At 43.9% G+C, this 25,834-nt stretch overlaps 2 protein-coding genes and 1 pseudogene across 3 annotated transcripts in view; 1 reads left to right on the forward strand and 2 right to left on the reverse strand.

Annotated features, from left to right (window-relative positions):
• LOC115392535 (PQ-loop repeat-containing protein 1-like) overlaps positions 1–2,929 on the reverse strand; it is a 51,628-nt gene extending 48,699 nt beyond the window's left edge. The window contains exon 1 of one of the 2 annotated variants that reach the window (XM_030097211.1): positions 2,653–2,929. The gene's annotated coding sequence lies outside the window, so the exon portion shown is untranslated. Of the gene's footprint in view, positions 1–2,214; positions 2,293–2,652 lie in introns of those variants that run through there. The other variant, XM_030097212.1, reaches the window with a different exon arrangement.
• A 102-nt stretch (positions 2,930–3,031) lies between these two features.
• Positions 3,032–6,884, forward strand: LOC115392268 (heat shock factor-binding protein 1-like). Its single transcript, XM_030096835.1, has 4 exons — positions 3,032–3,208; positions 4,801–4,867; positions 5,450–5,576; positions 5,692–6,884. The coding sequence occupies exons 1-3, from the start codon at positions 3,164–3,166 to the stop codon at positions 5,569–5,571; spliced, it is 234 nt and encodes a 77-aa protein (XP_029952695.1). The 5' UTR covers positions 3,032–3,163; the 3' UTR covers positions 5,572–5,576; positions 5,692–6,884.
• On the reverse strand, positions 6,593–24,541 carry LOC115392267 (DNA topoisomerase 1-like; annotated as a pseudogene).
• Positions 24,542–25,834: the final 1,293 nt, after the last annotated feature.

Here is a 25,834-nt window from a genome sequence, read left to right on the forward strand (position 1 = left end):
AGCAGTGAAAATGTACAAGTGAAGCCTGTTTTACCATTTAAGGACAAAGTCGGACACTTTATTCTCCCTCTGTGAACTTGGTGGCAAACTCATTCAGAATATCTGCTGTTTCTACAGCAGCAGTGCAGACAGACTGGAACGTTTCCCATCTTTCCTGGCAAAACCTCCGAAATCTCAGCTCTGGTCTCAGTGTTGTGTCTCCTCAGAAATCTGATTAAAAAAAATAATTTTAATAGCCCAAGTTAATCTGCCCCTGTGTGGGTTTCAGAGAGTCTAACACTGTTCATCAATCACTGTAGATTAAAGCTTATCAATCTGTTCTGGTTCAACTCAACTGGAAAAGTTTAATTTATCACTTCAAGCAAATCATCCCCTTCTAAGTTTATATCCCACATATCACATAGTTACTCCCTGAAAGAGAATTCCCAGCCGATGTCAGAAACCCTGTGAACAGAATTAATAGTGAAATGATCATAATGACATGCTATAAAGCTCACTTCTATCCTACCATAGTTTAATTCTATTCTAATTATTACTGCCATAGTCAGACAGCGCAGTATTAAGATGAAGTGAATAAACACAATGGTTATTTAATTCAATTAAGTTTCATGTAATAATAACAATAATAATAATAATAATCATGTCATTTAATTAGCAGGTCATTAGTCTCAAAATATCACAACTGTGCAGAATAGATAAGAGTGAAAACATGACTAAATGGATTCATAAACACTAATAATAGCTACATGCAGGCTCACAAAACTGTTTGTTATTGCTCTGCAGCCACATATGGTGATGGCAAGTGGAAAACTAAAGTCAAGGTTGGGTCAAAAGAGAGCGGGGAGTGCTGGGAAAGTGTCGGCAGGCGGGTATGAGGGGTATGACCGGGGTCACTCGGGTGGGAGGTGTCAGTTTTAGCTGCCACAGTGTCCAGATAAGAGGCTAAAATGCAAGCCTGTATTTCCTGTTGCTAACTGACGGTTGTCAGAATGTAACAAGGCTCAGGCTTCAGTGGAAGTGTGTTATCATGCCTGCAATACACAACTCTAACAATCGCTTCTTTTTCAAACTGGAAATACCAGGAAAAATTCTTGAGTCTTTATCCAGAGTATTCACTGTGATCTTCAGCGGAAAAGCAATGTGAATGTTCAGACTCGTGAGAGAAGCAGTTAGTCGCTGTGCACACGGCAGCAGTGCAGAGCACAGGGAGCTCCTGACTCCTGTGTGACTGCTTGTTTTCATCAGCTTGCTGAGGTGCCGTTTACTACCGAATCCAGGAAAAAGAGGGCCGGCGTGTTTATGCATTCCTCCCATAGCTATAGAGGAATCCCCGGTCAGCTGACTGATCACTGCGTATAGCTTAGAGAGCCACTGAACGAGATGTTCAACACAAACACTTCAGGCATGACCAAAGAAAAATAAACCCTCAGAAACCAGTTTTCTGACCTGAGACAACAAGATTAAACGAGTCGAGTTCCAAATGACACATCTTAAAACTCAGCCGCAAGAAAGGTCAAAACTATAACGATATCTCAGTTAATGCTCATGCCCTGAAGATCATGTCAAAGGTTAATAGTACTGCCATTAAAAAACTGTGTAAATCTTAAAGCAGCCGTGTAAATAAATGCAACCATGTCCTTTGTAGACTGTAAAGCAATGCCCTCTAGATAATAATAATAATATTCTGGTTTAAAGGTGATTGCAATAGCAACAATATTCTTTAAAACATATGTAAGGATTTGACACGCAGTGTGTACAGCTCTGCCTCATAGATCATTTTGAAGGATATGTTTGCAACTATTAATTTGCACCTATGTTCTGTAGATCACATACCCCTGTCCCAAACAGTTTCTGCAACTATGTAAATAACTCTAAAGATAAATAATATCCATCGGAAATCATATGTGTTCCTTCAACAACACCTGCACCATGCAGTGTGTGCAACTACCTCCTGTAGATCATTCATACCAATAAAAAGTGCAGGTAACCCTCCAGCAGGCTTCTGTCCAATGCGGTTTTTCTGCACCTATGTAACCCACTTCAAAGCAGAATACTACAAATAGTAATGCTTGTAGATCTATGCCTGCCCCCTAACAACATCATGTAGAGTTAATTTTGTTGCACAGATTTCTTTTCTCCAAGTTAATAAAAAAGAAAACATCAATGAAGATTGCATGTAGACCACGTGAGCTCTAAAAAGAGTTTAAACTTTACCAGTCCAGGACCACTTCAGGCATTTCTTTACCAAGTCTGGTGCAAAGAGTAAACCGGCCGGCAGCTTCAACGCACCGGAGCAGCCCTCATAACAGAGCAGGCTGTGTTATGTAAGCAAAGCATAGCTTCATGGGGTTGGGCCAACATGCCTCAACTTCCACACATCAATTTTGGGATACTGGGTCTAGCTTTACAGCAACTACAGTCTGATCACACAAAGGGACAGCTTATAAACGGACACAATGCTATTTTAATAACATGAGATTCAACACAGGAAGGGGAAAAATAATTAATGAATCAAGGAGTGCATGTATCTAGTTCAAAATGCAATAACACTTGCATTACATATGCAAAGTATCTTTTATCTCAGGAAGAGTGCAATTTAAATAAAAACACACATTTTCTGTGAGAATTAAATAACATTTCAGTATTACTTACCAGAAGATTTCCTTAGGTTTATTTAAAAACAACCGAGTCTACGCACGACAGAAGCACGCCGGGTTCCCACTTTCAAATCCCGTTCCCCACAATCACAGGAGGAGACACGGGCGCGTGCACGTCCACGCGCGCGAATACACGGTTCTCTCAGCGTTTCTGTCGCAAACTTTTTAAACGTCTTATTCAGTCGGAGTGCCTCTCCTGACGAGATGCCGCAGTCCTCGGCGAAGACGTGCCTAAATACGGGGGTCTCCTTGAGGCCATGTTGGAGGGTAAACAAAACTTAATACTGCTCCGTTTGCGCGTCTTTCATAAACTACATTTCCCAACATGTTTAGCGGCTCCTCTCGCGGAATCTCGCGAGATTTCCTGTGTTGTGGGAACAGCTGACTGCGCGGTGGGTGGTGCCATTAAACTGCTTATTTGGAACAGCGTGTTACCACAACAATTCGAGGGTTAACCTTTAATATTTCAGTTCTGTTCAGGCACTGATAATCATTTACATCCCAGCATGGCCGAGACGGATCCCAAGTCGGTGCAGGACCTCACCAACGTGGTGAGTCGTGATGGCGAGCCCAGCAGCTAGCTTTAGCTACGTTAGCTCTGCGGCTAAACATGCTAACGATGGGGAAGCTAGCGGTAGCCACCGGGCGAGCAAAGTTTTGTTCGGGAAGAAGTGGGGCGGACCAGCAGCGTTTTCGCGATGTCCGTTTGATGTACGGTGCCGCAGAATTTACAGGTCCCCGCGGTGTTTGGAATCCAAACACTTTTGTTTTAGCTCCATCACGTTATGTAATGTCCAGTGGGTCATGTAAATTACATCACCGAATCACAACCGAACACACTACACTTCGTTTGTCACAATAACCGCGTTATTGATATATACAACCTATTCCATTCAGTGTTCATCTCGGTGCATGATCTAGAGTTCCATTCTTAAAATTTGCGTCACCTGTTGTGCAGAAGGTATTTATTGTAACATTGTGTTACACTGCAGTGAAGTTTTTGTGTTGCCATGGAGATGGAAGTGGAAAGAGGCGCCTCGAGTACTAACCTTCAATAACACACATTGTTGTATTTTCCTCTGATGTTTTCCATAATTTTAAATTCATGTCAACACAGCTGCCTTTAAATATAACATTTGGAGCATTTGTGGCCTTGTTGGTGGTCGTCTTTTAATTGGAGGTTGCTGGTTCGATTCCCACTTTTCTACCTGTCAACTTGTCAAAGTGTCTTTCAGCAAAACTGAACCCCAGACTGCTCCCATTAGATCAAGAGTTTACCTTAAATGTGGCACTATCGGTCATTGGTTTGGATTCAAACAGAAACAAAACTCCCGATTGGAACTTACTGGTTCGATTCCCACAGCAGACAGATCACAATCATGGCTCGCCTGAGCAAGACACTTGACCCCCATCAGCTCCCATCAGCTGACACAGGAAGGAAACATCTTCAGAGTTTTTCAACTTTAAAAATACTTATTTTCCACCATAAATATGTTACACATTTTTAATGATGTGTACAGTGACATATTCATTGCAAGTACCGCTAACAGCGCTAAATCGTCACTTGAAAGTAGCAGTGCCGGTCCGGCACCAGAATTTTTTTGGGGAGAATTTGAAAGGAATGACGTAATGCGCACTCCGGCTGACCTGATTTTGTTAGGTTTCGTTTTGTCCGCCACTACTCCGCCAGATGCTTAATGAGCAATAACTGAGCAGGATCTCCCAGTAAGTAAGAAAAGACTGGCTTCTAGCACTGCCACAACTCCAGCACAGACTCCACCAGGTAAAAGAAACGTAAATTTTACTCGAGCGCTACTAAAAGAGCGAGGAAGGAGTTCCTCTCTTCCGTGCACGCAAGCCACAGGCACGAGTGTTTCACTAAGCTGCATTACGCCCAAGGCCTGCAGGGGGCGCTGTTTCGCATAAAACGTGCAAACTCCTTATTGCACGTATAAAAACCACAGCATCTTATTTTAGGGAGGATTACAGTACTCTCAGTAAAGTGACTCAGACGCATGTACACACTGCAGGCTTTTGAGGACTAGATGTATCTTTCTAACAGTGTTGCCGTCAGATGCCGGTCATCTTTAGTAAACCACTTCTTTTAGTGGACATATCACTTCTATTTTTCTTGTCTCCACAGGTCCAGACTCTGCTGCAACAGATGCAGGACAAGTTCCAGACCATGTCGGACCAGATTATTGGAAGGAATATCCTTTCTGATTGAACCAAGACTCAGAGAAGCTTGTTCGTGCATTTATTTTCAGTAGGCTGGGATATTGTAACAGTGTGTTGACGGGTCTCTGTAAATAATCTGTTACAGTTGCAGCTTGTCCAGAGTTGTCACCTCTACACACAGGGTGGAGCACAAAGTATCAGAGCCTCTGCTCTGGCTGCCCGTGTCATGACCCACTTCAAAATCGTACATCTCTAAAGTTTGAATGGTCTGACTTAAAAAATGGCAGATGTACTCCTGTAATATGAATTTTTCTTTTCAATTAATGACTTTTATCCTATTCTCCTCTTTATCTCAATCTCTGTCTCCTCAATCACTTTGTTTTAATCTCTTCAATTGTAATGCTTTAACGCTTTTCATTTAAATAAAGATTTGCCTCAAGTACCAACAGTTATTCCCTAATTGTAAATAATTGGATGCTATGGCTAATTCAATGAGGGCATAGTTATTATTATTTTTTTTTTTGTTGCCATAGTAATGACTTTCAGGCTGAATGGGGTGAAAGGAATAACACTGAGCTCCCGATTTTAATTATTTACCTTAATGAGTTCTTCACTTGATGAGATGAGCACACGGATTGATGATTTGGAGAAAAACATTGCAGACCTGATGACCCAGGCTGGAGTTGAGGAGATTGAAGCGCCACCGGAGAAGGCTAAAGAGGGTCAAGGATCATAATGACGGTAAGAAACTCATCTAGAAATGATCATCCAGGGATTTTTATATTCAGATTTGTTGGGACTGTGCTCAATGTTTTCTGAATCACCTCACTGTAATTGTTCTTTTTTTATACCACAGGTTTCTAAACCAGGCGTGAAGTCGGTCCCTTATTCGGGAGCAGCGGACTTTCCCCCCCCCATTCTGAAAAATGACTTCTTTTGATTTGGTGTGTCGTGTGAAATGCTTTTTTACATATTGAGTATTGTGAAACGGTTACAGTTATGTAATGACTTGAACAGTTGAGCGTTCTTCGTGAGCTAGGCTAGTGTGACGTGCAGGAGTGCAGCCCGTGGACTCGATGCACCAACCAGGAAGTTGTTTTCGCTGCCATCGCACACACGTTTCACAGAAATTAGACCCTGACGAGGACAGTGTCGCCCTGGAACCTCTGAAGCTTGCAGTGTGTTTGGCAAACAGCACTGTCACTAACAAGGTGTGGGATGCATTCCAATTCTGATTTTTCTTCTATTAAAGATATTTAATACTCTGCTGTTTGTCTCGTATGACACAATAACTATTTGGCCAGGTGCTAAGTAAATTTTTAATCTATACGATCTCAACTCTGCGGTGCTCCGTGTTTTTCTGTATTTATTTTTTCAAGCCAGACTCGTATTTTTCAATGCAGATTATCTGGAGCGTCTCAATGTTGCATGGTTTTTTTGTCTAGGCTGTTTATTAGATAGCGTATTGAAACTGCATTAGTTAGAAGTTCCCCAAGCTGAGAGAAATGACGGTCCGAGAGGGTGAAATGTATCGTACAAAAGTAAAACTTTAATGAGATCAAGTCAGATTTATCACTTTAGAGCCTTTTATTCAAACGAACGCAAACAGAAAGTGCCAAAAAAAAATCAAATTAAAATGAACAACATCAAATAAAGGAACATAAGAATGGTTAGATTACATCAGAATCTTTAGGAATCCTGTTACCAAACTGTGACTGTGATTGAAGTACTGTAGTTGGTGTGAAGTTTATTAATCGGTTTTGAAATGTGGAGTTAGAACTCAAAGTCTGCCTCGGTCATGTCGATGGCCCAGGCGAACTTATCCCGCTGGGTCTTATTGTAGATTTTTTCCACAGGTACCTCCATGTTCTTACACCTGAATGAAAAAGGAGAGCGTTTCGTTTAGTTCACTAGCAAAGTCTTTAAATCATAATTCGGCATCTTGATACAGACGTAGAGATTTATAGCAACACTAGACGATACCAGCTGAAGATTTTTAGACATTTACCCCTCGTGTTCTGTATTACTGACACCAACTGTCCACTAGCTTGTTATCTTGAAGAATATATGTTATTATAGTTATGCAAACATTTCTGAGATCTGTGATAAACCACTCTTTAAAAAAAAAAGAAAACAGTAACCTGTAAAAAAGGTGCCTTGTCTTTTGTTCTTGCTCTATACACTTTATCCATTTCATCAATGGGTTCAATAATTGAGGCTGTTGTCTGATCAACATGAACTCAAATCAGAAGAGAGTGCGAGCTTTTGGTACAGTGATCAGAGGCACATAGGTTGACTTATTTATTTTTTTTAATCTCTCAATGATTCAGAGTTAAAGTGAGCCTGTTTCCATGGACACGAAAAATCCAATCCTGCAGTTTTCAGGTTAACAAAGTGATCATTTGTCAGCATAAAGAGATATATGTTGAGGTGATTATGAGAAATGGCTCAACCCATCGGGATTTCACCAATATTCCCTGATATTCATGTACGTCTACCTTTTAAACTGATTTAAATGACTTTTAATCTGTATGTAAAAAACAAACGTGACACTGTCATATTATTAGAGAAAGAAAAGAACAGAACATGCAGCATTAGGACGTTGACCGAGAGCCACTGCTGGAGGGAAAGGAACAAAATGAGAAGTTTTGTTTACAAACCAGTAAATGGTCTGAAACACATAAACCAGGGTTGTTTTTTTGATTTGTTCTTAAATGCATGTGACTGTCAGAATCACTCTGATCACTACTAGAAGTTATGTTTAGGAAAAACAGAAGTTTAAAGATGGACTGTGTCACTATCATTTAACATTTGTATCAAAGCTCAAACTGGATTAGAATAATCCGTGTGAACGTGTACACGCAACAAACCATCAGAAACAGCTTCAAGATGCAGCATATATCGATCAGTGTTGAATTTAATTTTTACTTCTAATAAGGTGAAACAGTGTCTTCTTGCCTCTATTTGAGTGAAGAATGTCAGTAGATCTGGAAATTCTGGTCGCTGGTGTTCGTCCTTTAAAACACCCGGTTGGTTTGAAGCAGGGATGTCAACGTAAGACCCATGGGCCGAAAGGAGCGCTTCAGCAGAAGGCATCATTAAGTTTAGCTTTATGTTGGTTGTATTCGACATTTAGCTTTGTGAAAATGCAGATATTTTCATCACGTACATTCTGCAACACACAGGAAAAACTTTAGTCTAAATTTAAAGGTTATGATAAGCAGCACTCTTAACTGGCCCCGCCCACTACAGATGAAACGGGGCTGTTTGCGGCCCCTGAACTCCCTGGACTGGGGCCTCTGGCGTTAACATTCACTCACCAGGCCACGCTGATGCGCGGGTCCAAGTAGTTGAGTTTGGAGGTTCCCAGAGCGATCTGCTTGTTCTCCTCTCGGTCTGTGGCCTGGACCTCCATCTTCAGCAGCTGCTCCTTGCAGCGAGCCACAGCCGCCTGCTTCCGCTCCACCAGGCTGCCAGACCATACGGAGAGAGAGCGTGGCAGAAAAGGAATCCTGAAGAGTGATAATCACTGCAGCACAGGCCGCATGTGCCACATGGGGTCTCGCTCGTCTGTCAAAATATCTCCTCAGAATAAACTTCAGTCATGGATTAAATGTCACGGCCGCACGGGCGCAGTGATCCACATGTTGACGCCTTGATGCACGGGCAAAATGTTAATTATTCCAAATTACCAGCACGGCTTCTACACAACAGAAAACTAAATATCTGCTCTTTTAATCGAGAGTTGGCAGTTACTGTCATCCAGAGGCAATTAAACCTGCAGGGGATCCTGTTTCGACAGAGGTCTGCAGTTTATAGGAAACGTTTGCTATTTCAGCTATCAAACTAGAACTCCTGGTTCCATTTGTCTGGACGCCGACTCTGTGTGTGCGTCACTGTGACTCACGCTTGCAGCTTTGCGTCCGCCTCTCCTTTGCTCTTGGCCTCCTTCTTGGCCTCCTTCAGCTCCTCCTTGGCAGCGGAGAGCTGATCCTTCCGAGCATCGATCTGGGCGGACGGCACAGAGACACACTTCTCAAACACCGTGCACGTCAAAGATGTCACAGAGCGGCCCGTGTTCTGCGGATGGTGACTGGCTGAAAAGCGCAGTGCGGTCGGTATTGCCCTCACCTTGGCCTGAAGGTTCGCCATGGACTGTTCAAAGGTCTTTGGCGGCGCCCGCTGGTGGTTACAGAGAACAGCAACGGCTCTGTTGGCCCTGTTGTAGGACAGCAGCTTCTCTGCCTCGTTATCGGACTCTGAAGGGTGACAGTAATTGATGTTTAAACAAGTAAACTCAACTAAGAACACATCAGTCAATATTCATCCAGGCTTATTTTATGTCCCTCGTGTCATCATACACACACACAATTATATTTTTCCATTTCATTCAATTAGTTGTGATCCCCATCGGTTTAATATCTTCCTTGTGGGGTTCAACACACTGCAGCCACACGTCAGGCCGCACACTGGCTCTCAGCAGCAATGAGGATTGTGACACTTCCATCTCTGAATGAGAAGCGGCGGCAGAGGCAGCCAATGGGACGCTGATAAGAGCGAGGCAGAGGTGCTCGACGTTGGGCACGGTGATAATGTACCCCTGCCACGGCCGAAAAAGTCGACTGACGTCAGGCTATCTCGGATCACGCGAGCTAAAAATAAATTAAAAAAAAAAGAAAAGTCTCAGGAGTGGCAGTTTCAGCGACTCGAGCAGCTGGAATTATAATAAGCTGCAGTTTTTAAGAGCCTCTGGTAGCTGTCCAGCCTTTAAGATGCCTGTGTGTGTGTGCGTGCGTGCATGTGTGTGTGTGTGTGTGTGTGTGTGGCATATGGCATTATAGATGAAGCGAGACCCTTTTATAGTGCGGTGGCGGAGTCCAGCTTACTGTTGGTGAGCTCTCGGAGCTGCTGCTGCAGGGTGATGGAGGCGTTATACGTCCTGAAGACCTTTGCAGTCAGACCAGGCATCAGAGAACTCAGGTGTTTGTTCAGACGGCCGGTCTGCAGTCAGAAAGAGCACACACACACACACACACACACACACTTCCAGCAACAAAAAATACACAGCCTACCACTAGATGGCACTGTGGCATTAAGCCACCTCAGTGCTGAAAGTCTCTCTGCCCTCAATATAGTAATCATCTATTAGAAATGAGATTGAAACAGATCACAGTACTTTTCCTCCGCTGACATTTCTGTAGGTATTACAAGTTAGTTGATATAACCAGTAGTTGGAATAGCCATGAGCTCATGTCAAACAACAGTAGTTTAAACAAAGGCGCACGTGTGCTGTGAAAGCACAGCGAACACACTCGCCACACACTGCCTGCCCTCACGTGCAAACACGTGAACTTGGAACGACAGGCCGACACATGTATTTCTAAATGTGGACGAAGGCCCACAGCTGTGCACGGCAGACACGTGGCCTCCGAAGAGCGCACGCATCTGACACAAGAAGAAGAAGAAGAAATGATTGTGATGCAGACTCCAATAATGATGTGGCTGGTTTAATCAGAGCGGGGTCAGGACCCGGCTGTCTGGAGCCACGGGCCTGAACCGGCGCGTGTGCACGTCACTGCAGGAGCCGATCGAGGTGTTGGAATGCATGCATGCTGAGTGTGTGTGTGTGTGTTTACACAAAGCTGGAAAGGACGCAGGTATACAATTTGTGAAATAGGCGCCGTTGTGCTCTGCGTTACCTGCTAATGAGCTGCTGAGCTCTGCCCTTGCAATGCTAACGAAGGACTCTGCAAGTGAGAGGAGCAAGTGCAACAGCCCGACACCCCCAGCTCACTTAGCGTGGTGTGTGTGTGTGTGGCTTTTTGCCATGCTATTTGGGCGAACAGCATCCCCCCCCAATTAAGCTCATGCTGTAAGATTTTCCCAAATTTAAATGCTTACCGATGCCATTTGTGCGTTACTTTGATCAGATATTTTTATATCTACCTGTAAAGTAGCTTTATGGTAAATAAAATGACCCTGTTGATCTCCTGGACGTCCTCTTTAAACGTGATCGACTGGCAACACTGCAGAGTTCACCCGTCATGTCAAAACCAATCCAGTCAGCAGTGACAGGCCAGCAAAGACGTCTGTGGTAAAAATAGTCGTCGCTTTGTTTTAAACGATCTTGTATGCTGTCGACAGGAACGCCGCCTGAAACAAACCGAAACCTTTAAAATCGTCATGATGCCGTTATGTGGACTGTTACACGGAGCAGTTAGTCGCTCTACATGAGGCGTAAACTGGACAACAGGAACCTCCTCGGCGCCGAACAGCCACTGTGAAAACACTGATGAATCATTCAATCAAATACGATAAGAGTGAGCTGGAATATCACTTATTTCTCCTGAAACAGAGAGTGAAATGTTTTATGAGTGTCAGAAATCATCAGCTCAGTCCGCGACGAGCCAAGAAGCAACATCTTTTCGCAGCCTCAAGGATTTTCAGAAAGGAATCTGCCAGAAAACGCTCAACAGAACGAGGTGAAAATCTTTTTTCACCTTTTGACGCAGCGTCTGGGAGTTAGAGAGTGGCTGGTCTCCGTGTCATTATGGAGGAGCAGAAATGTTCCCGAGAGTTTTACTGGAGTCTGGATCTCAGCCAGCTTTGGTTTTCCACCTCGAGAAAACAAGCACATTCCTCCTGAATCCACCTGAGCGCCGAGCAGACGGGATCGGTTCACAGATGAACACTGGAAATCAGTATTTGGGCCAGTTCGTCTGAGGCTCTTAACCACGATGCTCCAGCTTGCTTTCTGTCTCTTTCCAGCTCTTTACGCTCCTCTTCACATAAGGCCAGCTAAGGGTATGAACAAACTCGACATTTCCACTTCTTTTCCATCTTCTTCCGCCCCCTCAGGTCAGCTGGCTGCCTGTCACGTCTCCCCCTTGCCTCCTCGCCCTCCCTCCATCTTTCCCACCTCCTACCTTCTTCTTCTGGTCCTTGTCTGCCTCCTCCATCTTAACTACCGCTCACCTGGACCAGCTGTCACTTTCCCCGCCGCTCCGTCTCCCTCCCGGCGCCCCTCCTCCGCCCGCTTTCTCGGTGTCCTGGCCTTTCTGGGTGTCAATCAGGTCTGCCCTCGGCAGCCATTACCATTCCACCTCCAACACACACTGACATTTCCCGACACGCAGCAGGGCAGAGAGCAGGGGCGCCACGCTCCCCGCCGTCAAGTGCTCCGTCTCTTCGTCTCAGGCTCATATCCCCGCCGCGGGTCCTGTTGTCTTTTCCTAAAGCGCCGATCTTAATACGCCGACACGCGGTCGGCCCTCTCATCTTCCACGTGATTGGTCGTCGGCGTCGACTCTCAGAAACGAACGAAGCAGTTTTAACAGGACTGACTCTCCTGAGTTGGAGAGGACGCCAGATTTTTTCCGTGTGTGGAAATTCATACGCCCGGCATGTTCGCTCTCAATTTTGACTCAGTGCAGTTTCATTTTTTATCTGCCAGAGTCCACCCCCCCCCCCCCCCTCTTTTGAAACTCCTCTTCTGCTCTCAGTCCTCCCGCTTCCAATATTCCGTCCTCTTCTCCTCACCTGCCGTCTCCTCACGTAACTCCTTTCATCTCGCCACACCAACGGCTCATCCTCATTCAATCTCATCTCTGTTACACCTCACAATTTGGTCCCAGGCTTTTCCTTTACTGCAGCTTTCAGTCCACAGAAAATACACACACAAAAAAAAGAATTCTGTTTTGCTTTCACCACCTTCTCAACATTTCCCTCAAGCATTACATGCCTCAGGGGAGTCTCTCTCTCTTTTTTTTAATTTATTTTTTGTACACCTAGTTAGTAATTATTCAAAACACTTGTGAGCAGTTTTCACCAAGACTCGGGCTTCTTTAACCAATCCGGGCTCAAAATGTCAAGTTTGACAACTCAACATCTCGAGCAATTACAATCAAATCACTGTACAAACACCAGAAAGGAGGTAACGAAGCCGTTCGAGACACTCACGTTGAGCCGGTCGAAGAGTTCATCTCCGGTTTCTTTATTCTCCATGAAAAGTTTGAGATTTTTAAAAACCTGAAAGGAGAAGCAGACAGATTGAAGGACTTTCACAGACAGCAGATGTCAAAAATTCACATTTAGCAATCCGATCTATTTCACCATAATCCAAGCTTACTTAATTTAATAACCAGAAAATAAAACTGTTCTACAGATGAATTACTTGAGGACTTTGGGATATTTTGGCTTGAAAAGCAACCCTGAATTTGAGATATTCTACCGCAGAAGCAAAGCCCTCTGCAGAGAATCAGAGCTGAATGCGTCTTTTACGTGAAAAACTGGTGAAATAAAGTTTGAAAGCGGAAGCTAAAGCGGCGCCAGATACAGTAGTATTTTTCTTTAGGTGTTTGCAGTCATCACATTTTGAAACTCCATTCATAAATCAAAACTAAGGAATCCAGATATACTCTGCAAAGCGCTCGCCGATGCACAGCCCCACTTTGAGGCGCGTGCGGTTTAAGGTTGGTTTCATTTGTCCACCTGAGCTCACCGCCAAAGCGGCAAAACCGGCACAATTACACCTGACGTTTGGGGACCACATAAGCTCCTATTCTCCAAATAAACAGCAAAACATTTGAGACACCAATTAATAGCAGCAGATGTGTCGCTTTTTTTGACACATGCTGAATTTCTAAGTCGTTCTCACTCGCTTTGGAAAAAAACGACGGCGGGAATATTAAAAGCAGAGTGCAAATTTTGGGTGGCTGAAAATGTAAATCAGAGTCTGTGGAAAAGTCTCAGAGCAGCAGAGACACCAGTCGGCACACGTAATTGGTTTTTTGTAATGTGTGTGAGTGGTTTTGTGTCAAAAAAAAAAAAAAAAAAAAAAAAAAAAAAAAAGCAAATCATTTAGAAATGAATGCCCAGCAGGCAGACTGGAGGAAGCACAATGCGACTGTTCACTTCTCCAACTTATGCCTCAATTGAGAAACAAGTGCAACAAAGTAGATTGATACACTTTGTGTATTGATTTAGGTGGAAATCAACCAGCTGTTCAACAGCGGCACGTTCACAGAAGCGGTGATTAGATTATTGGACGTTGACCAAAATCATTTCAAATAAAATTAGGGCATAAATGCAAAGGAGAGACAACTTTTTCTTTAACGAATGACAGACGACATGCTGATTCTCCACCGTCGCGCTGCGTCACACGTACAGTAGAACTCATGTAGCGAGTGTGTCATGAAAAAGCTGAACTTATATCCAAAGTAACAAACAAATATCTTGGCAAAGCCCGGAAAGTGAAAATGTTCTCCCTTCCATTTTATTCCAAGTGACATTTAGCAGCAATCTCACTCATTTGCCAGGGAATTGATGATGCTAAAATATGCGAGGACTAATTAATTCTCGCTAATGTGATGCTTTTGAATGCACTCATTTGAATAATTATATGTTCTGCCAAGAAAGAAAACACATTGGCTGTCAGGTGCTAACATTTCTTTTTCCATCTCTGGTGGAGAAGATAGCCTGGGCTGACACAAGAGGAGGGGCTGCAAATTTACATATGCATACATGCGCACGCACGCACACACACACACGCACAGGAATGACAGCTGTTTGACAGACTGCAGACGACCAAACATGATTATAAAGAACAACAAGTTTTCCTTTTGACTGCGGCGCTGGCTAACCTGCGCGCCGCAGTCTGGATTGTCATTTACAGCCCTCGATAGCGACTGAGAAGTGTTGCTGGGTGTTCTTATGTAAACATTAGTCCAGGCTGCGCAAAACACTTGACATTAAGAAGCTTTTGGACAAAACAACGCCGCAACAAAGCCAAATGACGAAGATGGACCCTTGTTAATATTATTATTATTATTATTTGGCCTGGTTAGTGGCCAAAGAATGTGAAAAGTAATTACAACACGGATTAGTCCTCACGCCTGTGTGCTAATAGTGTGCCCAAGAGGCAGAATGGCTTAATATAAACATGGAAAGTAGCCATGAACCTCAGCAACAAGCTATTAAGTTGTACCGTGAACTGTGAAAAATCTGAAGCACCGGGGAAATTCTGAGTAGGCTTCAGCCTGCTTCCTGTCATTACAGTGGCTACACTGTGAAAACAAGCCTTAAATGGCTTTCAGAGTCTATTTAACTTGTCAGGAGGAGCACATGCGGCTCCACCTGGCGCTCCAATAGGAACACCGTCAGTCAGGAGAATGTGGCACTGAGTGGCGGTGCTGCAGTCGACTCGGACGCCACCGAGCTGCACTACAGCCCAGACTAAAGCTAAGGTTTGGGAAATTCTGATACGTTCAGGACAATAATCAAATCAAAGGACTTTAGCTCAGGGATCACAAACGGCTAACTTTCATCTGACAAGTAAAATCGTGCCATGATGACTTCGAAAACTTGAACTTCAAAGGTTTTCTTTCTTGTGGAGAAGAGTATCGTAATGTGAAATATCTCTATTTTCATGAAAAACATTTACGACAAAAAAAAAATCAATATAATCTCGACATAAAGCCAACTCTAATGAAGCCTGCTGTGAAATACAGCGAAATGTGAAAAAACAAAAAAACTCCTAAAACTGTTGTTTTGGCCCACGGACCTTAGCTTTGACACCCCAACTTTACGTTTCCAGGCCGGCTTCATTTGAAAAGCTGTACTGCTCCTCAGTCTATCATTACAGCCATCCAGAGCACTCAAGACGCTGCATTTTATAGCTTTTTTTCCCTCCTACTGCTGCTTTGGTCATTCGGCATTCTTACACGGGAAATAAACCGAGTGCCATTGTGCAGTATAATAACCCACAGTGTGACACTTGGCGGCATTGACCATCTCTGAGTGGACTCAGCATGTGTACTTTAACGGAAAAAAAAAAAGAAAAGAAAAGAAACGGGCCTCCGAGCGGAGGGACAGTTGAACTATTCGAACAGAGAGAAATTAAGCCACTGCACCCACGGGAATCCGATACACAGCCGAGTCCCGAGGACAATTCCGAGTTCCCTCAGTCAACGTCGATATGCAAGAAAGTGACCTTCTCTGCGGGGCCTTATGCCAAAATCCACAGGGAAAACTTTTACTCTTATGACAAAATATTGAGTTTGCATCACGGCCAACTTCCCAAACGCTCTGCTGATGTTTTCTCCCGCCGAGAGCAGGCTCACACGCTTTGTGTCGACGATATTGCTAAATCTGTACGAAGCCGTTTATTCAAGACACCTGCTCAGGTCTAAACATCTGACAAATCAGTGTCAACAAGGAAGTGTGTCATTCCCTCCGTTACCTTCTTGATTACTGGGACCTTGTTGTAGTAGCGGATGGAGTCTTTGCCCAAGAAGTCAAATTCCACCACGAACTCCTTGTCGTCGAGTTGCTTGTGCAGCGTGATGTGCTCGATGCGGAGCGAGCAGCAGCCCACCGTGTCCGCCGTCTCCCCCCTCCTCCTTCTCGTTACCTGCTCTCAGCGCCAGCTTTTTTTTTTTTTTTTTTGGGGGGGGGGGGGGGGGGGGGGGGGGGGTGGGGGGGGGGAGTCAGAGGATACACAGATTAAAACCCCAAATCTGCAAATGCACGCTTTCCCCACATTCCGGCGAGAAAACCGACCGCACGTCAATCAGGCGGCCATTAAATAGACAGACACGCACACAAAGCTGGATTCAAATCGTGAAAGGTTTTCGGCACGAGTCACAACCAATCACACACTCCATCTATCATTTCATTCCACACAGACTGAGAAAATTAGCCTGGGGTCAAGAGAAGAAACTGCTACATCTGAATCCATTTTTTCTCTTTGGGAAAACGAAAGTATTTATCCAGCGGTGTGACAGAGAGAAAGAAAAAGAAAAAAAGAAAAACAAATCAAGACACAGTGCATTGATTTCAGTATGTCCAATGGCTCTTTGTACCAACAGCAGTTTATTCCAACTGCTGGTGTTTTTCTGATGGAATTACTTTAAAAAAAAAAAGCAGACCTTGTCTATAAGTAAAGGGCCACCGCTCGCTGTCGCTTCTCCATCTCTCTCGAGTGAAGATCCTTCATGTACTGGTTCCGGATGTCGTCCACACACGACTTCAGCTTCCGAGCAACCTCATATTCTCCCAGTCTTTCTCTCCCTGCAGTGATGGAAGGAAACGATGAGGGCACAGTTACAAAACGCCGGAAGTGAACATGTAAAAACAAAAGTGCTACAACAGCGGCAACATGATACAAAAAGCTATTTTCCTCTGTGAAAAGCCTCATATCTGCGCACTGTAATCAGGGGATCACACAAGTTTTATAATGCAACACAAACACTCCAAACTTGATGAAACAAAGTGCTTGTCCGCCGTTAGCCGCTGGTTTAGTGCTGCCACCAGAGACAATTAAAGCCACCATCAGCAACAGCAGGCATATTGTCATGGAGACTAACAGTGGAATAACTTGACCTTTCCACAGAAAGACGGTTGAGACAGAAGAGGAAGTGAGAGGAGGGAAGAGATAACAAGACGTTATGCAGAAAGCTCACTGCCAATTTAATCAGAAATGTTCCCAAACTCATTTCCGATCAACTGGAAGCAAATTCAAACTTTCTCATTCATGTTTCGAGATATAAATGGTTCAGTAAACCTGATCTGTGTGTATCAAGCAAGAGGACCGACAGAAAAAAAACATCAATCTGACGTCTAAAAGCAACTCTAACCTGCAGCTGGATGATCTATAGTCGATGAAATGAGATCCAGTTCAACAGGTCTACTTTACATTCTGTCATTACAGCAGTTTGGGGCGAGACGTAAAGAGGTTTTAGTTTAATTATATGTTAAACGTTGATGTTTGAACTCCCTGCCTTATATCTGTGGCACTTAAGGTTCAAAGATTTCTTAAAGGAAGTAATTAAAGGTTGCCTTTCCTGCAGAAGACATTAACATCCTTACATTTAACTATACAGCTGTATGTTATTTAACCTATGTGAGTTTAGTCAAAAGGGAGGGGACTGATGAGCCACTCGGACAAGGTTTAAACATTTTTCAAGACATGTTAACCCCGACCTGCTTCGACTGTTTTTAGATGCATCTTTCTAGAAAAAGTTTCTAATAATCAGAAACACAGAAAACAATGTGGGTTTCCTTGAAAAGTCATGTAAACAGAACATAAACTGCACACCGTCACCACCTGACAGGGCATTTAAAGCCAGTCTAGCTGTTAAAGAAGATATAAAAATATCAGAACACATTTCAGAACAGCAGAAGTTCAGACTTTCCATAAAGTAAATTGAAGACATCTGGGACGAGTGTAGTCCAGAGATAAACCGATCAACGCTTTCAACGGGCGTTTTAGAGTGGAGCGCCAGATCAACTCCTGAACTTTATGAAAGTCAGTAAAGCAGAGAGAAATCAATAAGCAGCATGGGAGAACGGTCTCTCTTAACTCCATCCACTCCTCAAAACCTTGAGAAACTGTCAGGTTGCAGCTTCAAGCATGTTTTCTGCTCTGCTGGTTAATGTGACCATGACCCCCACAAGCACAGACGATTCACAACAAGCACCACACACCAGAGTTTTGATCCAATCTGATTTCTGCTGTGTAGTTGATACCAAACTGATCAGACTCCGATCAATTCCTGCCCAAGTCACAACGAGGCCTTAAAGCAGAACTTTGCAACTTTTTTACCTCAATAAATGTGTTCAGAATTCCTGTGGGGGTAAACAAAGACTTGTCACGGTGATTTGCCGGTCCTTCACTCCCCCCGGGGTCTGGGTCCTGAAAACAGCGCTTGCAATTTCAGAGGAGCGGACCCGACTACATCTCGCGAGAACCAAACCTGCTTTACGGCGCTCATACGGGATTACAAGTATAAAAGCTGTTGGAGTGCGAGATCTGTCATTTGTGTTGCAATAGACGATCTTGCATGATGTGTTGATTGGTTCTAATTTCTGTTTGGTAAATGAAAAATAAAGAGGAGTGGCACCTCCTCTCGTAGAAGTGAGCGCGAGACGCGAGTGAGTTCGCTGCACTGAGCTGAAAAGCGGTAGCTCTCCGAGTGTGTTTGTTTTCCAATAAGTTTGATTGTGCGAAGCAGGCATGTCTAGACAGAGGGAGCAACCGGAGGAAGTTCCGGGCAGCGCGAGGAACCGTCGCCTGGCAGAAGATTTAACAAAAGCGCGTAAAACCAAACATGAAACCCTTGCTAGCGTTAGCAACACCACCCTTAAGTGCTCACGGATGACAGAACCAAAAAGACAGAAAAAAACTTTGTCTAACGAGCAGAAAAAAGGAAACGGGAGCGGGACGCTCTCTGCACGCAGGGGCGGGGGTGGGGGTGGGGGGGGCTGATGCGGAGGACGTTTTACGACAGTGAGCTTTCACAGGAGACCAATAGGGGGAGCGCTACAGCAAATCTTGCATAGTTCCTGCTTTAAACGCCTTTTCTCACAAATACGTGCTCCATGAGGAGGGAGGAGAGAAAAAAAAACACACACATTCAGTCTGCTTTGAGCCGCTGATAGAAAACTAGCGACGCCCTCGACGCACCGTGATCCGACGTTCCAAGTTGCAATTAGCTCCATAATCGCCTTGCTTCTCACGAGTGGCGACAGTTTGAGGTGTTTTGCTGGGGGCGGAACAGCCGAAGCCTTGAGGGAAATATGGAAGTGAACCCGTGGGAACCACCTGAATATATGAATGAATTTAATCTTAATGAAAATCGGAGCGAGTTTTAGGAGCCATTAATTAACTAAAGCAATCGATTTGAACCAGTACACAAAAACGAGAGTCTCAAGTGAACGTACCCTTTAAAACTTTAAGTCTAGGTTGGAAAACTGTTCTGTTAACTGAAGGAAGTAGAGATGAATTAATTAATTATTAAGAATAATTAAGAATAATTAAGAAAAGGCTGTAATAACAGAGGTAGGGTCAGTGCTGTATGGAGCGATCTTTAAACAGGTGACACTGCAGGAAGAGATCCTCAATATGATCCTCAATCAAAGGATCAATCAGAGGCGAAGCAGATGCTGCAGAATGGCTTTACGGTAACTAAAGTACAGGGCAGTTCCACAGGGCAGAGGAGTCCTGAGGCTCAAGTGTCAAGTCCATTTTCAGATGTCGCAGAAACCCAACACCCACACGCTTTCTAGGACAGGGATGTCAAACATAAGGCATGAGGTCCAAGGTCGGCCCGCAAGAGGCTCTAATCTGGTCTGTCAAATTGACAAGAAAACTGTTAGAATTTCAAAGAACACATAGAATTTAAAAAAATAATAGCAATAATAATAATAATAATTCTCGAGAGTAACGGACACAACACAGCACTGAGACCTGAGCTGAGATATGAACCTCACTGCCATGAAAGACAGCCATCTTGTTACTGTCAAACTAGCCTTAACTTGTGAAACAACGTCTTAATGTCCAATTTAAAGTATCACTGTTAAGATTCTTTACTTTACACTGTGCAATATGCCACGCTGCACATTCTGCTGTTTTAATCGGGAATAAAATTTGCTTTAAAGCCTGCTGTCAGGGGGAGTTTGAAAAACATGCATAATGCAACAGTCACACAGCAAGTCTTTGTCTTTCCACATTGCATTTATTTGGCACCAGAACGTTCATTAAAATTGGCTTTACGTTGAGATCGTCGTTTGTTTTGTGAAAATCTGGACATTTTCATCATGTATCGTCTGCTCCACAATTATATCATGAATGCATTGTTTTACCAGGATGAAATTAGGCTGCAGGTGACCCTTGAACTAAGATGAGTTTGACACCCCCGTTCTAGAATCTAGAGCAGCCCAGACCGTCCCAATACTTCCATTGCATTATTTCGATATTATAAATATTACGTTAAATTTTTTTGTTCCTGTGGGGCCGACCATCCATTCCGAAAATAAGAATGTTAATGTTGCACTCTAAAATAAACTACACTGACCCCTCTCTTCCAGGCAGGAACAGGTGCGGACTGGATGGAGGAATGTTTATTTTTACCTGCCAGGCGTTTGTGACCGGTCTCCATTAAACAAAACAAAACCAAAAAGTTAAATGGCTTCTGCCGTTCTTGTCAGATATGTTTTGGCGGAGTGGCAGGCGCTTGAGTGGACAGGCTGCTATGGCAACCGCAACCTTAACTTAATGGTGCATTCAAGTGCTTGTGGGAAGGTCGTATAAATTTAGAGACTGAAAAAGTGAACTAAAAACCTGAAATTCTGTTTGTGTGAAAGTGCTGCATTAAACTCAATACCGCACCTGGAAACCCTAAAACTGAAGCAAGAACAGAAAAGCTTCCTTTTACTGTGACAAGTGGATGAAAAAAAGGTTGAAAGACTTAATCCTCCTGAAATCGATGGCATTTTTAGACAATTTCTTCCAGCGCCAACGACTTGCAGGACCGCTTACCTTGAGTTTGGAGTTGGCGTTGAGCATGATGTACTTAATGGCGCCCTGAATGTTTTCTGTCCAGCTGGCCAGCCAAGTCACAGAGTTGTCATGTCGAACTTCCTTCCACCGATGTCCAGCAGGCGGTTCAGGGATGCGGGACTCCCTGACGGAGAGAAGGGAAATTACGAATAACCACACACACCTGATGATATCAAGATGGCATCAGAGGGCGTGGATATTTATTATGAATTTATTCAAGAAGAGAAGCAAAGATAGAGACATAATTCAAATTCAGGCCGAACTTAAACAACAACATTTCAAGTGAAAATGCATTTTCAAATGTCTGTTCACACAGAAATGGCAGAAAACAATTAATAAGTACACTAATGGTTGCTGTTTTTGTAATGAAATAATACACACAGACAACATTACGCTACAGAAGCTAACAACAGCGAGAACACAGACATTCAAAAAGGCTTTTTTTTAATTCATAAGCCAACAATTCCACTATTCTTCTGGCTCTCTGTGCATCCAAACCTTGTTGTTTATACCGGTGGATGCTCCTCTGGCCTCTTTCAAACTACAAGGTCACAGAAAGAAACCCGTGTTGAGCTGCCGCGGTGACGGAGCTTCAGTAAACAACCCTTCGCCACAGTATCACACACTCACTTGCTGCAGTTGATGATGACGTCCTCGGGCTGGATCCTCTTCTTCAGCATGCCCTGTTTGGGATGCTCGCCGCGACCTCGGAAAAGCCCCGGCGGCTCGATCTTGAAGTTGCCGATGCGTTCTCGGTGGTGGTCCAGCAGGCAGTATCCGTATTCATCCACGATCTTCTGGTTGGCCTCTTTCAGCGCCTGCCACACACAGCAAAGACAAATCAACTGCCGTCTTGGATTTCAAACAAATATGTATTATCTCACTGGATCCCAAATTAGAGAAGTATGTGCAATATAATATGAAAACAAGCTGAAGATGTACCTGTTTCTCCTCCTTGGTCATGTTTTTCCTGGCCTCCACCTTGGCTTTATGCATGGCATGCAACTCTCCAAAGTCACACTTACCAAGATCTTTAATCAGCAACCTTTCTTCATGAGTCATCTCCTAAACAGAGAAAGTTACCAAACTCAACATTTTCATCAGCTGCATTAAAAAAAAAAAAAAAAAAAAGGGGCAAAATAAGACTTTTTTGTGCCTATAAATCCAGCGGCAGCCAATAGCCTCATTTTGGGATGTCTCATGAGACCACATTAAAAGTAATCAGGTAATTTAAAGTGGCCTTGTGATGCAGCCTTAACAGGAGGTTTATTTATTTATTGAACGGCGAGTTTGAATGTCACTACCTACTGAACTCCAGCTGACAAATGACCACATTATAGAAGAACAACATCTGCAAGTTAGCCATCAGGAATTAAATTAAGCTAATTAAGACCCGTTTACGTGACATTTTCAAGTGAAGACACTGAACTTGCATTTTGGGTATTGTTTCCATTTTCTGTGGTGCCAAAACTGGTTGGAGCCACTGAAAATGGAAGTTTTTTAAAATAGTCAAATAGTCAATAATTGGAAGTGAGCAGCTGTAGCTCAGAGCAGAAGTCATCAGTGGTCCAGGAGCTTGAGCTTGTTTAACGGTCGGTCTCACATAGGAGCACAAATCATCACCAGAAATACTTCAAACGGCTATTTTTAGTTTGGTATAATGAAGGATCAACTTTCTTTAAACTGCATTGGTCATGACTGAAACAAGATAAAGTGCAACATTTCTTAAAAGTTTTCAGTCAAAGCTGAGAAACTGATGAAACCCAACTAAAACCGTCTGAAAGACATCAGAACTGAAAACCCTGTTTAGATGTATGAACACAGAGGTGCCTTATTAAATTTACCGAGCCTTTCAGCATTCACAAAAACACATTAGAGCAATAATGTTTATAGAAACAACCCAAACGAGGAGAAACCTGATCAAACAGGGCAGTGACCTCTACCCATCCTTATGACGGCAAAGTGGACCAACAGGGGAAAAAACAAACAAAAACAAAGCAGCGTCGATAATTAAAGTCAAAGTTCAGACTGCTTTTTCTCTTCCCCGCCTAACAAGCCATTCACACATGCTAATTCCAAAGTATCACCAGGAAAAAGCAGCTAATAATTGTTAATCTGTTGAGGCCCGGCTTTGAAGCTCGGCGCACCCCGAGCTGTCAGCTCAATTCTCTACGACTTGTCAAGTACTGTAAAGAAAACGGTCTGCAGCTGTACGTCGACACACTCGCCCCACACATCTCCACACACCCATGAGCTCAAAGCATCGGCAGCTCAAACAAAATCTGAAAAACAGGCCAACATTTCTGACATTCATCTGACCACGTAGATTTTTTTTTTTTTTTTTTTTTTAATGTGCTTTTGAGTAGCGGAATAGCATCCCGTAAACAATGCTTCTGAGGTTGGGATTTCATTCTTTCATCCATCACTCATAACAACGGTGCTCAACGGAAACGAGGCAACAAAAAAAAAAGCAAAAATGGTTAAGTATCTGACAAACAAAAGAGCATCCATCCTGAACAAACACATTAGGAATGAAGAATATAAGCCTCATCTGTCAAGCTTTTTATGGCAGGGCTGATTCAGCCTTGTTTTGTCATCAGATAACAGATACATCTCACACACACACACTTCCCTCTCTAGAAACACTGACAGTATGGACACACATCCAGCCGACGTGTCTGAGCATGAATGACATCCGCCGGTGGGCGGGCACCGAGGGCAGTGGAGCGAGCAGAGTTTTTTTCCGGCTATAATAAAACAGTTAATTGGATTTGTTCGTATGCAGGGGAGCTAGTTGTCTGGATTAGCATATCAATGCCTTCACATAAATCGTATTTTCAAGAGCATTGAGCACTAAGCAGCGCAAAATTAATTCTGCATGATATGCCTAGGGGCTTGGCACGGTGTTTCCCCCCCCCACCCATACGGAGGACACCCTGACAGACACCAGCAGCCACCACACACACACACAAAGCTATTTACCACACACACTCTCCAACACAGAGAGGGAACACAGATGACTGATTTGGAATTACTAGTGTGCAAAATAGTTTTCAAAGTTATTGATTGAAAGGGGGGGTGAGCTGGTGGTAACCAATCAGGTTCCATCTGGGACAGGGCGCCATTCAGCTACCAGGTGGACACACTGAACCAGGGGAGTCAAACACAAGGCCGCAGCACCGGACCACCAGTTTCCATCCGTATTTACCAGTCCGGCCCACTCGACGGTTTGACAGCCCTGCAGGAAACCATTCACCCTGACCCGTTTCAGCTGGACCCACCTCCCTCCAGTCCTTGAAGAAATTGTCCCGGAACACTTTCTTGGTGGTGTATTCATGGTCCAACATTTGTGCGAAGAACACCGCCACCTCCTCCGCTGCTGGGCTCAGCTTCACCTCCTTACCTGCACACACCCAAAAAACAACAACATCAGTGATAAACAAACGTGCACATCGTGTTTCACTGTGGAAGTCTTTTAGAATAACAGCTTGGATTAAAGCTCGGGTTGGCGATCTGAATGAGATACATTTTTTTAAATACTGGTTAAAATGATCTTTATGACCCGATGGGAAGCGAATCATGGCGAGTTTTAAAGTAGAGCGGAAAATATCCGCTGTCTACAGCAGGAGTAAAACGGGAAAAACAGCAACCAATAGTCTTGCCGGGACACCTTTTTTTAAACCAATCAAATCCCTTCACTGTTCGACCTGCCCCCTGCGCGTACATGTCAGTGGCGTGCACTGACCCTGGTTCAGTGCGCTTTGCCAAGCTGAGAAGGACGGAGCGTCCCAACGGGAGCTCCTCCAATGGGGTGGGAGTGCGGAAGCTGGGCGGAGCTAGCTGGGCGGAGCCTTGGGGAGATGCTACATGCTAACGCTAGTTTTCCAAGATCGCCAACCCTAGCTTTAATACACTTGTTGGTCAAAACAGATCTAGACTACTGCTACAGCTGAATTTGGGGTAAAACAATACTTTTCAGCTTTACCTGCAAGTAGTAAATATCAATAAATGACAGTACTAGCAGATTTCTACCTCATTTTAAGATTCAATATTCAAGAAAATAAATTAAACATCAAGCGCTGTATTACATTGATAGTCTATGCTGTAACCAATGTGAAAAGAGTACCGAATTAAAGGTTAGAGTTTGTAAAAAGACATTTCTGTCACTGTTTTGATTCTCCTAACCTCTGTTTTTCATTCACGTCCACTAAAAAGGTCAGAGGAAGGTCTGAGTTTCCTCACAAACTGAAATGCAACACCTACTCCAGAGCGGCGTCACACTAATCCATCAATTTATTGAATGGTTTCAGGTACAAGGACACAGATCCACATTCAAGCCCACCGGCCGGGGGTTAGCAACCAAAACAAAAGCGTGCGTGCACAAGAATTAAGGGATCAGACCAACTCCCTGCAGGACAGCACTGGGGCCGCGCCGCTCATCAGAGCAGAAACAATTACAGGCATCAATCAGTGTTTGATCCACACACACGTCTGGCATCCCAAAGATGCACCTGTGCATCGGTACGTCTTGTGAGTACAATCGCTCCAGAGGGCTTCGTCTTCTCTGCTCTCTCCAAAACGGGTTTCAATTTAAAAAGGTGAAAGGAGTGCATGACCAGCCGGCGTGTTGGAGGGGAAAGAAGCTGTGTACACTCCGAGG

The sequence above is a fragment of the Salarias fasciatus genome, chromosome 7 (genome assembly GCF_902148845.1).
Source record: "Salarias fasciatus chromosome 7, fSalaFa1.1, whole genome shotgun sequence".
NCBI lineage: Eukaryota > Metazoa > Chordata > Actinopteri > Blenniiformes > Blenniidae > Salarias > Salarias fasciatus.